At 38.3% G+C, this 13,715-nt stretch overlaps 1 protein-coding gene across 1 annotated transcript in view; it reads left to right on the top strand.

The window, feature by feature from the left end:
• KCNH8 (potassium voltage-gated channel subfamily H member 8) overlaps window positions 1–13,715 on the top strand; it is a 283,777-nt gene that overhangs the window by 227,778 nt on the left and 42,284 nt on the right. Inside the window, exon 11 of the mRNA XM_054595068.1 lies at window positions 4,128–4,342. Coding sequence (XP_054451043.1) covers window positions 4,128–4,342 — 215 coding nt within the window. The remainder of the gene's footprint in view (window positions 1–4,127; window positions 4,343–13,715) is intronic.

Genomic DNA, 13,715 nt, shown 5'->3' with positions numbered 1-13,715 from the left:
ACAAGTATTGGGACTAAACCCAAACAAAGATAATAAATTATTAATATTTTCTCTCTGTGGTTAACATTATTTCAATGGAGATTCATTATTTTATTTTCCCTATGGTAATATTGCCTTTTAGGGCCAATTCTAATTAATACTGACTTTGGTAAACTTAAGTGCATCGCTTCACACTTGATCTGTAGATAATTAATACATGTTCACTCTGCCAACAAAATGACCTAATATACAATGTTGTGGGAAAGAAGTATCACCTAACAGCTGTCAAGCCATAACTTATTCAAACAACTTCATTGCCCAATCAACACACGAAGGCATGACTTAATCTGCAGCTTGGGAGGCAGTTGACACAGAGGCAGGGATTTGTTATGGGAATAGAATTTGTTTACCTTGTACACCTTCATTTCATGTCCTGATGATTGTGGTTTCCCACCAATTTCTTCAATGTTGTTTAAAAGAAAACAACAAAGCACTGATAAACGTGCTCTTCACAGGTGGCATTAGTCTGCCTAATTATAATGAAACATAAGTTACTGCTCTAACCCCGATGGTTTGCAAATGCATCTCATCAACCTTTTTTTATAAATGAAAGAATAACTGATTAGCAAACATCAATAATACAATTATGAAAAATGTAGATTGTAATAGACATAGGTACCTTTTTACTCTTTTAGTAATAAAGATACTGAAACACAGAGTAATTAATAAACAGATTTAGGTCCTAAATCTAGACAGTAAGAAATCCACAAGACATTAAAATTATTGAAGGTGAGAACCGTGTTGTTAATTATCAGTGCCTACTTGCTAGAGCTCAACCTGAGGTCCCACGTGTATGTCAGTACTTCATAAATATTTATTGAATGAATAAACAAACTGAAATTTTTTTCTTTTTTTAAAAAGATTTTACTTATATACGTTTATAGAGGGAAAGGAGGGAGGGAGGAAGACAGGGAGAGAAACATCAATGTGTGGTTGCCTCTTGCATGCCCCCTCCTGAGGACCTGGCCAGCAACCCAGGCATGTGCCCTGACTAGGAATCGAATCGTTGACCCTCTGGTTCACAGGCTGGCACTCAACCCACTGAGCCACACCAGTCAGGGCTGAAATTTTTTCTTATAAAGAAATTGAGTGTGGCAAGATGTTGGTAATGTTTTTATAGCTGTGGTCATTGTGGCTGAAAGAGGCATACTTGGTTGCTCAAGGTTTGAAAGTACAATGACTCTAAAGTGACTCCAGACAAGAATTGCTTAACAGAAAATGTCAATGCTCATCATGGCAAGATAGCACATCATGATAATTTTTCCTCATACATCCAGAACTTAAAATTTTACTGTATTCTGGGAATGCAGACTGGTGCAGCCACCATGGCAAACGGTATGGAGGCTCCTCAAAAAATTAAAAATGGAACAGCCTTTTGACCCAGTGATTCCACTTCTGGGAATATACCTGAAGGAACCCAAAACACTAATTCAAAAGAATATATGCACTGTTAAGTTCATAACAGCACTATTTACAATAGCCAAGGCCTAGAAACAGTCCAAGTGCCCATCAGTTGATGAGCGGATTAAAAAGCTGTGGTACATTTATACAATGGAATGCTTACTCTGGCGTAAAAAAGGAAACCTAACATTTTGCAACAGCATGGCTGAACCTGGGGACCATTATGCTAAGTGAAATAAGTCAGAGAAACACAAATACCATATGATCTCACGTATATGTGGAATCTAATAAACAGAATAAACTGATGAACAAATAGAAACAGAGGCATGGGTACATGCAACAGACTGACAGCTCTCAGAGGAGAGAAGGGTTTGGGGGTCAGATGAAAGACGGTGAAGGGATTAAGCAAAATACACACACACACACACATAAATAAAACATTCTGTACAGAAAGTATCCAGCCATCTAATATGAAAAATAGAGACATTTATTGAACAAGATACAAGAAACCTTGTACATAGGACAATGACGTCTCAGTCCTCTTCAAAGTTGGTGCCTTGGGACCTCACACAGTTTTCCCAATTGCCATCAGCTGCCATGTCATATTTCCCTGAATCTCATTGACAGTCTGAAATCTCTTCCCTTTCAAAGGTGATTTTAGTTTGGGGAAAAGCCAGAAGTCTCAGAGTGCCAAATCTGAGCTTAGGGGGGCCAAATCAGCTGAATGATTTGCTGTTTTGCAAAAAAAAAACTCTGCACAAGACATGATGCATGAGCACGCATGCTGTCGTGACGAAGCTTTCAATCACTAGGTGGCCATAGCTGCTGCCTTCTGAATAATCTTGTTTACACGGAGGAATAGTCAAACTTAACATAAAATTTTTTAATATTTTTTATTTATTCATTTTTAGAGGGGGGAAGGGAGGGAGAAAGAGAGGGAGAGAAACATCAATGTGTGGTTGCCTCTCCCATGCCCCTTACTGAGGACCTGGCCCACAACCCAGGCATGTGCCTTACACTGAGAATCAAACTGGTGACCCTTTGGTTCACAGGCCAGCGTTCAATCCACCGAGCCACACCAGCCAGGGCCTAACATAAATTTGATGCAGATTCATTGTTCTATTCCCTCAGTCACTTTGAATGCGATGGCCACACAGTACACATGCTCACTCAATGGCATCTATTCTGTCTGGAAAAAGTCAAGCCGTTTTTAATATAATGAGGACTGCTTGCAGGACATGAATGCAACCTGGCAGCCAAAGAGAGTGAGCAGGAATGAGCATTCATAAACAATGATGACTTCACTGTACTAGCAGCGGGGGCAGTAGACACCATTGAGTGAGCATGTGTACTGTGTGATCATTAAAAAAAAATAATAGTAAGTTAAAGCCTAGGTATGATGCTATGTGAGAACAAAGCACAAATGCAGAAACTCTTGAGTTGTAGCCCTGAACTTAATGCCTCTATGCTCTGTGAACTTGGTCATATCCCCGCAGCTTTTAACCTAAGTTCGCTTGACAAATGAATGGATTTTCTTTCCTTTTTCTCACTTGGATGCTGAGTGAATTAGTGACTGTCTAAAATAAATCTGAAGCTGTAATCAGCCTTTGTTAGCACTTATATCTGTGCTCACCTTCCTGCTGAGTTAAACGGATTCGAATCAATTCAAAGATTTTAAAGATTCAAATAAACTGTTCAATACATGTAATCAACAAACTCAAGAAATCAAACTAGTTCCCAGGCAGGTGAATTCCAGCCTAAGACTGATAGGCTGAGGTACTTGCAGACAAAATGTCAAAGGTTGTGTGCATGTGTGTGAGGAGGGGGAGAAGGAAGCACAGATAACTTGAAAAAAGTAGTGTGAGGTCCTTTCTCCCTGTATTGGCATAAATGAAGAGCTTCTTTTTGATGAAGGAAATGGAGCTTTATGCCATCACAGAGCATGGGAAATAAGACTTGTGTTTTACATCTTTATGTAGTAGGTTTATTGCCCATCACATCCAATGGTTAATTTGCCTCCTTTCCCTGAGAAGAGGGATAGAAGGCTCCTTTTTCCACATCATTTGTCTTGTAGACACATTTAGAGATCAATTCAACAATGTGACTGTGTTAGAAAGCTGATGGTAATGCTTATATTATTTTCCAAAACTTTGGAATCAAAATTATTAATACACTTCTTGATAGTCTTACCTTAGAGTCACAGAGCCTTTTTATATTAAGAAAATATGAGCTCTTATTATTTCCCTTGAAAGATTAAAACAACTGTGACAAAAATGTCAAATGATTTGTCTAAAGTTATTTACGGAATCCTTTGAGGAACCTGTCTAAAGCCTACCTATGACCTACAATTCCCAACTCTTAGTCTCCTAGCCTTTATCCTCTACACCAGTCATCTCAACTAGGAGCACTTTTGCCCACCAGGGGACATCTGTCAATGTCTGAATGTATTTTGAGTTGTCACCACTGGGTATGGGGGGTGTGAGTTACTGCTAAACATTCTACTGTCTGCAGAATAGCCCCACAACTGAAAATTATCAGCCCCAAATCTCCACACTACAGATGCTGAGAAATCCTGCACCAGGTAAATGTTCCACTTCTCTTTCTAGCGTAATCTCAGACAAATGAAGTTACTGGTTCAGAACTTGTTTTTCTTGAAAGTGACATGTTTCTTTATTCACTATTTCAAGGAAAAGGAGATTTAATTGGAGCAAATCTATCAATTAATGACCAAGTGATCAAGACCAATGCAGACGTGAAGGCTTTAACCTACTGTGATCTCCAGTGTATCATCCTCAAAGGACTCTTTGAAGTGTTAGACCTTTACCCAGAATATGCTCACAAATTCGTGGAAGACATTCAGCATGACCTCACATACAACCTTCGAGAAGGTCATGAGAGTGATGTAAGTAGCACCTCTAGTTAATGTTGAGAACTAATAACACGGGGCTGAAGATCATTTACAACAGTCAAGCACATTGCAGGACCTCACTCTATAGAGTCTCTGAGGGTATAAGGTATGACTATTTAGCCACTAATTGAACAATTAAATAATGAGCCACAAGTCAAACCTGAAATTTGTTATCCACATTCTAGAAGGTATAATGACTTTAACTCAGTTTCTTTGTTTTCATGTGCTTATAACTAGAATCAATGTCAATGATATAATATTTAGCTAGAGATGTATAATTTCTCCAGATAAATTTCTAGACAGAGTGTATGGTTCAGAGTTTGCTGTGTTTGCTCACTGCTCCACTTACTTGATTGACATGAATTTTGCCTAACAATAATCTTTCTGTTAACCAGTAGTAAAAGTCTATCTTAAAATGACTAAATATGTGTAAAAGGATTCGAGCCCAAGATTGTCATATTCAAAGCATAATGAATATTTTTTGAAATTATGTATTTGTGGCACGTTTCCGTTTATACAAACAGCTTTCCTGTCAAAATATGTACTATACCGCATCCTGTGATTAAGCGGATCATGAACATGACTTCATTAAGTGTGTAAAAGAGATAAATGATTTAATAGCAATGATTGCTGAAAGGCAAGCCAGAGCATGCATAGCATTCTATAACAACAAAAGCAGCCTTGTTCTGCTGTCTTGAGCTTCGTCCCAGATATTTGCCATGCTCAATTGCTTTTCTAAGAGCTTAAGAAGCTATTGTTTTGACTAACCAATATTGTGCAGACATTTTGTTAGTCATCAATATTCTCCACTTTGAAAGGTAGAAAAAAATTCCAAATTTTGTGTGTTACTCCATCGGTGTTGAGGATATTCAATGACAGTCAATACATAGATGGTATCCCTATTTATTGGCATCACTATTTATTGGGAACCTATTTGTGCTAAGCAGTCGGCCTGTAGAGAGCATCTCGTTTAGGGCTTAAAATGACTTTTTAAGATAAGTGTCAATCAATGTTTATGAAACAGAAAGCTGATGCAGAATGGTTCATAACTTGTATTGACCACAGAAATTTGTAGATGGCAGGGACACTGTATGAGCACAGGTATGTGTCATTTTAAAACCTGTACACCTTCTACTAGTTATGTTGTCTCCTCTTCTTGGAGACTTTTGATGTCTTCCTGTTGAATAGATCAAAATTTAAAACCACAGGTGCCTTTTCTACTCTCTATGAGAGCCTCATGTGAGAAAATGTTTTTGAAGAATGGAGGTGAGCTAGGGAATAGAAGCAACCAAAGGGGAGAAGAAATGAGAGAAGAAAAAAATAGCCAACACTCCTCAGCACAGACAAATGGAACATACTAGATTTCAGCCCCTACTTTCTTTGATTACTTTTAAAGGATCTTTATCTTTGATCAAATTTTGGATCCTTCTTTTTCTATTTGCTGAAACATTGATCATAGTGAAAACTTTAATATCCAAATTGCTTATGAGACTACTTTCATTATCTGTTACTTCTCTCATTTTGTTTTTTTTTTAATTGTTTGGTCCCTTTTTATTGGCAGTTATCATAATTTTATTTAAATGTACATGTGGCTTATGAAAGAATGTTTATATCATTTCCCTCTACATAGGATACAGTTCTCTTTTGGCAGGCAGATAGTGTGCCAGCAAGTCACTTTCATCCTGCCCGTAGTTCCTCTTAGGCTTTGGTAGGCTGATCCAGGTTTTTCCAGCATATCAACTAAAAGCCTTGAATGTTCATTCATACTCCTCCCTGGTACTGCCATTTAGCCTCCCAGTTGCTGTTTTCTTTGAGTTTCTTGGAGACTACCCTGTGCGTGCTCAAGGGAGGAGCTGGCTTCTGCCTCATTGGTGCAGTTACCCCCTCTTTAGGATTTTACTCCTCAAACCCCACATGCTTTGGCATGCCTGAACTTCATCCCCTGTCTTCTGCACCACTAAGATTATTGCTCCTTTCTAGTCTATGTGATTCTACTTCACAATGAAATAGCAAATTCCCTCAGAAGAATTCCTGGATAAATATGGGGCTCACATTCTTGTGCTTCTCTTTTTCAGGGATCACAATCCTTCAAGTCTAACCTAGTCACTTGCTCTCCAGTGCTTTCCAATAGTTGCTTTATGTATTTCATCCAGCTTTGCAATTATCTTTTCCTGGAGGGTTAGTTCAATACAAGTTATTTCAATACAGCTGGAACCAAAAGTTTAACTTCTTTTCAGAGTACTTCCTGTGAGCTACATTTTTAAGGCAAATGCAACTGAAGCTTATCTCTGAAATTCTTATTGTTTTGTATTTCCTAATCTTTTATCACTTGAAACTTCTATGCACATATATATTCGTAAGATCTTGGGATGTTATGCCTTCTAAAGACTAGGTAAAATTGAACCATCCTTCCCCATAGTTCCATATCCTGGAGGAAAAAAGCCTTGTGCTCTAAGCAGGCCACCGCTTTTAGGGGAGGTCACATCCTGATGGTGACCTACAGGTGTAGATCCCTGCTCTCTGTCTGCACCTCTGAGCAGGTGTCAGACCAGTGTGGGACCAAGCGCTTCTCCTGAATTTTTATGCACACACAAACAAAAGTGTGCAGTCACACAGGGTTTGGCTGGATTGAAGCCTTTGCTGAAGGCTGGTCAGTGGGCTCTAGAAGGAAGAACATGTGCATGATAGAAATGCAAATCATATAAATGTAACTTTTCTATATATTCTTATTCTTAAAAATCTTGAGGCCACTCTGCCGCATTGTTTAGCCCTTTATTATTGCCTCTGTCTCTCTCCTCCCCTCTTCTATGCTCTCCCTTTATCCCCAAATTCCCCATTATTTCTGATACATATTAGCTTAGCTGTCTCTTTGGTTGTCTTGTGTCCTTTTAATTGTGCCTTCCAGATGTCACATTTCACCTCAAGTAGCTTATTAACCATCAGGTGACATAGAGAATTACCAGAACACCTGAGTAAAGAAAAGACTGATAGTTGACCTAGTTTGAAATAAATACCAAAAAACATTGTAAGAAAGAGGCAAAACTAAAATATGCCTGTAGCAGTAAGATATGACTCCTAGAACTGTGATAAATTACATAACAATAGAATGACAGCATATCCAATCCTCACAGGAAAAATAAAATGCATGAAATATTTTCTAAGTTTGTGAAAAGACTAGCTAGCACTGTTTGACCTCATGCTAATTATGTATTTTATGCACCCAGTGTATTTTTCTGTATTTGCCCTTATTTATGTCTCCTGAATGGTCATTATGACATAGATTAATTTAACTATTTCTCTCTATGCAATTTATGAGAAATATGCTTCACTGCTTCTCATTGTGAACCGTATAAAATTTATATTAGCACAAGTCATCTGTTGTTGGTTGCAAAATTTAGTTTGTCTTAACATAAGAATTTTGAATTTGTGATAAGCAAACAAAATGATTAAGTTTTCAAAAATTAATAATGCTAATGCACTGAAGCTCAGGCATTGATATGACTATATATATAAACATGACATGTGCTTGGCAATACGATAGATAATGATTTGGTGGAGTTTTGGTTGTGGAGCAATGAATGGCAATGATTGTTGAAGATATAATGGATTTTCCAGTTTTACCTTACCAAGTAATGAAACCCATTATATTTTAAGTGTGTTGACTTCCTCATTTTTTCCTCAATTTTTCATTTTCATCATATAATCTGATTAGCATAAGAAAAGAAAGACTTCTCCTTCAGTCTCTCTACTTCTTTAGTATAGGGAGGAATATTTCTTCAGTCCTGAGGGTCAGTGACCTCTAGATAGAGGTCTTCGAGCTCCCATCTCCAAATATAGCACAAGAGGTCACACCGAAGGTCAGAGAATGTCCCTGAAGCAGAGACAAGGAGGTTCTTGAGGACCACCTACTTACATCAGCATTTCTTCACTTTTGACATATTTGATAATACTCGAGTATCCATCGTTTATGGTGCTGATCCCAAAGCGGCTCAAAATCTCAACATTTACCATAATATCCCAATGCCCCCCATATACCAACAACACATGCTCTCTCTCTATAGCAGGCACCGTGCTTAAAGTGCAGTTAAAAAACTACATCAGTCTTGACCCTCAGGTGAAACAGATACATACATAAACATAATTAATTGTCAAAGCTCCAAAGTGGTCATATGCGTTAGTTAAGACGTATATAAATAAACATAACCGAATGTAAAAGTTCTATACTTAGGGAAGAGTCAACTTGCCCTCACCATCCCATGGCAATTGCATGCATGTGTGTATGTGTATGTGTGCGTGTGGTAGGTGCTGAAACATATCTTTCTGACCATGACAAGCAAGAAGTGATATAATGGCTCTCCCTACCTCTATTCCAAAAATATAAATTGGATCATGTCATTTTGTTGCTTAAAATATTTCAATGGATCCTCATGGGCTGTTAAAATCCTTTCAGACTTCTCACCCTAACTTTCAAGATCCTGTGCACCCACCCCCGGCCCGCCCCTCACACTCCTCTGAAGCTGTCCTGTGTCTGGCATTACACTCTGGCACCGGCTGCTTCCTCGTCCTTCTGCGTGCCAGGCTCCTGGCTGCCTTGCGTGCCGCAGGGCCCTCGCCTCGCTGTCCTTTCTTCCTGCAGAGCTACTCTTCTGCCCTTACCTCTCCCAGTTATCCTCTGTCACATCACCTTGTTTATGTTTTTCATAGCAGTTAGCAAATTCTGGAGTTATATTAATATGTATATTTTCTTGTTCTAGGTCACCTTCTCCCACCAGAATGTATACTTTATAAAGGCTTTGTCTTGTTCTATTCTATATCCTCAGTGCCTAAGTCAGCTCCCAGTGCAGAATCAATATTTAATATATATTCAGTGCTTGAATAAATAAATGTCAAGAAGTGTACTTGGACTTGGTACCGATATGAAATTTTGAGAAAATGAGTGAAGTCTTCAAGACAGCAGCCTATATAGCCAGTAAATGGAGTCTAAAATGAAAAGTTAAGGGAAGTTAGAATTGTATTTCTTAGAAGTAACAAAGCCAAAGAGAGTGTCAATAGTAGAATTTGAAAGAACAAATTGAAAGAACAGATAAATTGAAAAACAGCTATTTTCCACTTCCCCTAAGTTTAGGACAAAAGGTTTTCATAAGCTATGGGGAAATTTTAAGCTGAATAATTGGGGGAAAGAAACTTTGCCACATAGATAGTGTAATTTCACCAGGTAGTTTGAGATAGTAGGATGTGTTAAGATAAAAAAGGGTCTACCTTCAAACCTAAGCTAACACACACTTTTTTGTAGAAATAGATGAACTCTTACAACACTAATAACCCCAGAAAGTAGAGAATCAATACCGTCAACCATTAAATTAGTCTGAACTATTATTCACCTCATTTCTATTACCTGGAGCATGAGGTTACAAACTTCTGGGGTGAAATAAATTTACATGTGGAAAACTCTAGGGTCTAGTAAAGTTGCTTATCTACAATTATAAAATACTTCATCAAAATGTAATGCATAGATCTGTTGCCCTTAGTGCTAAATTGTGAGGTATAGGGTCTGTAATATATATGATAGAATCTGGTCAAGTAGTTCTCAAGCTTCTTAATCAGCATTAACCTCACTGATATCTGAATGTTACTTTATATTTTTATCTAGGTCTGGACACCATGTCTTTAATATACAAAGGTGAATCTTTAGTTTTAGTTTTATGTTTTTAGAATGTAGCCTCTATCTCAAATGCAAATATCATTGGGAAAAGCATCTGATTTTCATGCAGTTTGGAGCTGTGTCCGCTTGGACCTCTTAGCACTAGACAATTAATTTCTTACCTAATTCAGCTTTTCTATATCCATGAGGGGAGACCTCAAAAAAATGAAATTATCTTCTGGAGAGCAGGCCCTTTGTAGTGCAAGCTTCCCCTGCTAGGTGAGTGTTCTAGGAACTCATCTGTATTAGCATACGAGCTGGCGTTGTTGTAAGAGGCTGCGTTTGGCTTCAGTGAATTTTTCTGAAGACTCTTTCAATGCATTTGCCCATGTCATGATGGGTGATGTACAAGTGCACCTGCCCACATTGTGCAGTATTCAGCAGTTTTTGACCAAAAAGGACATGGCTCCCCATGCCCCCCTCTTCCTATTTACCTGATCTTGCCCGAGCAACTTTTCTTTGTTTCCCCAGATGAAAAAAGTCCTCAGAGGAAAATGGTTTGCCAGTGTGAAAGAGGTGAAACAAATCAGCAGCAGAAGCACTAAAAGGCATCAAAATCAATGAGTTCAAAAGCTGTCCCAAGCAGTGGGAAAAACATCTCAATAGGTGTATTGCATCAAATGGAGAGTATTTTGAAGGTGGATCAGGTTTAAACATGGAAGAATAAATACACAATTTTTTATAAATAAAGTCCAGGTTTTTTGGATCCCCCCTCATAAATCTTTCAAGTGAAGTCTATGACTTGCCAACATCTCTTGCCTCCTCTGTAACTATATTATAATTTAATTCAAGATTGTACTGAAAAGGGAAATATTTCCAAAGAAAGGACTTGGTTTAAATTTATTTCCATTTCAGTCCAAAATAAGATTGGGCTGCTGAAAACTATCATTCTTAAAAATGACTTACTGAATAGCAATAATTTTTAAAATCATACCTGACAGCTCAGATACTTAGCTCTTCAAGAGTAGCCTGTGTGTACGCATGCCTCTGCTGTGTAATAAGAGGGCACAATAAATTCTACATCGTTCTGAGACCATTGTTCTTAGAAAATTGCATATTGAGGGACTCATGTATCACCTTATCATGTCAGCTTTCCTTGTCATCCTAGTCCCAACAGGCGTTGTGTTCATCAGTTTTACATTTTAAATACTCTCCCTGAAGGAGCAGAACCCTTCCCCTGAAATACCTTGCAGTGAACGGTTTTACCTACCATACACCTTTACAGTGCTCACAGCAGTGCCAGTTATGATAAGAAAAGCTCAGTAAGTAATGATCAGAATGTTTTACTTGCATCCAGTATTTTTTATGTTTTGAAATACTGGTGTCTTTCTGTGGATTCAGAAGTTGCAGTAGACATGATACCTTGAAGGAAAAGATAGGGTTTCAGTCTGTGTCCCCAGAGCCCAGTACTGTGTTTATGCGCATGGTGTGGAATAAACAAAGATCCCTGTCACTCTTGCACATCTTGACACATCTGCCTTGCTCTGACAGCAGCACACTGCCCTGCAGTGCCCGCTTCTCTTCTTAGTGATTGCCTGTGTCTGTTGTGTCGTTCCCTCCACTATCATATCTCACCCCCATCTCCTTCCCCTTGAAGGTCTCAGGAAGGACTGGACTCCACTGGACCCTAAGTTGACCTTCCCTTCTAACCCTGAAGTTCCGTTTGTCCTGCTTGGTCCCATGGCTGAGAGAGATAAAGCCTTTATAGGCCTAAAAGTTGTGAAATGAAAGAAAGCAGTTACTCTCACCCCTGCTCAAACTATAGACTGATTCTTTTAAAAATTCTTATTTTAAAGCCCTAGCCAGGCAGTTCAGTTGGTTAGAGTGTCATCCCTATATGCCAATGTTGTGGTCAAGGCACATACAAGAATCAACCAATGAATGCATAAAGAAGTGGACCAACAAAGCGATGTCTCTCTCTCTCTCTCAAATTAAAATATATATATATATTTAACTCTTATTTTAGGACAGAGCTAGTGGGACATGGGCAAGCAGACCAGCCTGAGAGTCCTGGTAAGTCTGAAGCAATTCAGAATAAGAACACTGACTATAGACCATAGAACTCTAACTCTAATAGGGCATCGAGGCAGAGGAGAGTTCTTAGAAGGATTCCAAGTATCTCAGCAACACTTTCTTAGAAACCAAATCCCATTTAAATATAGAATAAAAATAAAAGTACATAAAGTAGAGAGCACACAAAAAGCATTAGACCACCATGAATGGACTCAAGTTTCATCTGGATCCTCTCCTGTGTAACCTTTGCCCATCAAAAAGCATGACGCATGCGCAGCAAAGAGATCAGCCACATTTTGATGATATCTGGGTATTTCAGCTTGTGCTTGCAAAGTTGGACAGTAAGCAGTCAGGATTTTAAGCTCCTTGTGAGGAGGGGAGGTGGTTAGCTGAGTTGGGAAAGTCAGAGGATAAAAGGCCACCTGCCATCTCATAAACAAATAAACAAGACAAAAAAGTATTTCTCTCGCTATTTCCCTGCTTGCTTCCAACCTGCCGGGAGCAGCAGATATTCAGCCTGAAATAAGAAGTGTCAAATTTGCATACACACACACGTGCACACAAATAGGCAGGACTCAACTTAATGTGCATTCCTTGAGAATAAAAAACTACCTAGAGTAGAGCAGGTCTGAGGACTCCATCTTTCAGGAGTTACTTGGGGGAAACCCAGAATCCTCCATTCCCCACTGCATCATTGATGGTTGTTTAAGCCTTAAAGGCACACAGCTTGCCTCGTTTTAAGCTCTCCTATAGACCGAGGTGACAGACCCCGGCCCTTGCAGCAAAGGCTCTGTGAAATAAAGACAATGTTAGTGCTGCTGATAGTATAATAGCTCCGATGAGCCAAACTGTATGCAAAGCACTTTATAAACATGAACTTATTTAATTCTCACAACAATTTGGAGATAAGTTAAGTTCACATACTAGATATGACCAGTTAAGGATGAAAGAGGTAAAAAAATGAGTCTGAAGTCCCTCAGAAATAAAGCAAGGGAGGTCAGAATGTGCAATTTCAGTCCCAAGCCACCTCTCTCCAAAAACCAATTGAAACTACTGTAAGTTTATCCATCAAAACAAAGTATAAATTCTTGCTTTGCCCCTTAAGCACTGAATGCCAGCTATATTATAGGTTGGTTAATAGACCGTTCACGGGAAACATATTTCCATGGGAAAATAAGCTTCACATGCCAGATATATAACTTAAAAAATGCACCACAGAATTTTTTGATAATTCATCAAGCTCTATACTTTTGATCTGTGCATTTTTCCCTGTATATTATACTGTGATACAAATTTTTTTAAAACTGAATCATAAGAATTCAACCAAGTTATAAGTGCAGAACTCAGTAGTATACATACAAGTTCCTTGAAAAAATTAAATATATTTTATTCATCTTTGTAATCCTTTTTCTAGTGAAATTGGTGACAGGAAATATGTTGATAGTATAACAGCTCCTATGGAATTTAACTCTTTCACTCATATATATACATGTTTTCATATCCACATAATAATAGAACTGTATAACTGGAGGGAACAATATGTACCATCCAATAAAACTTAGCTTCTCTTTTGATTACAAAGTGGTTTAAGGGGAGGGAAAAGAAAACTTACTCACAGAACTAAAAATCCAGTTATTGGTCATTAATTACATA

This window comes from Pteronotus mesoamericanus, unplaced genomic scaffold (genome assembly GCF_021234165.1).
Source record: "Pteronotus mesoamericanus isolate MK-2021 breed Mesoamerican mustached bat unplaced genomic scaffold, CSHL_Meso_final scaffold_54, whole genome shotgun sequence".
NCBI lineage: Eukaryota > Metazoa > Chordata > Mammalia > Chiroptera > Mormoopidae > Pteronotus > Pteronotus mesoamericanus.
Note: the sequence above shows the minus strand (reverse complement) of the source record. Positions and strands in the feature narration are given on the sequence as shown.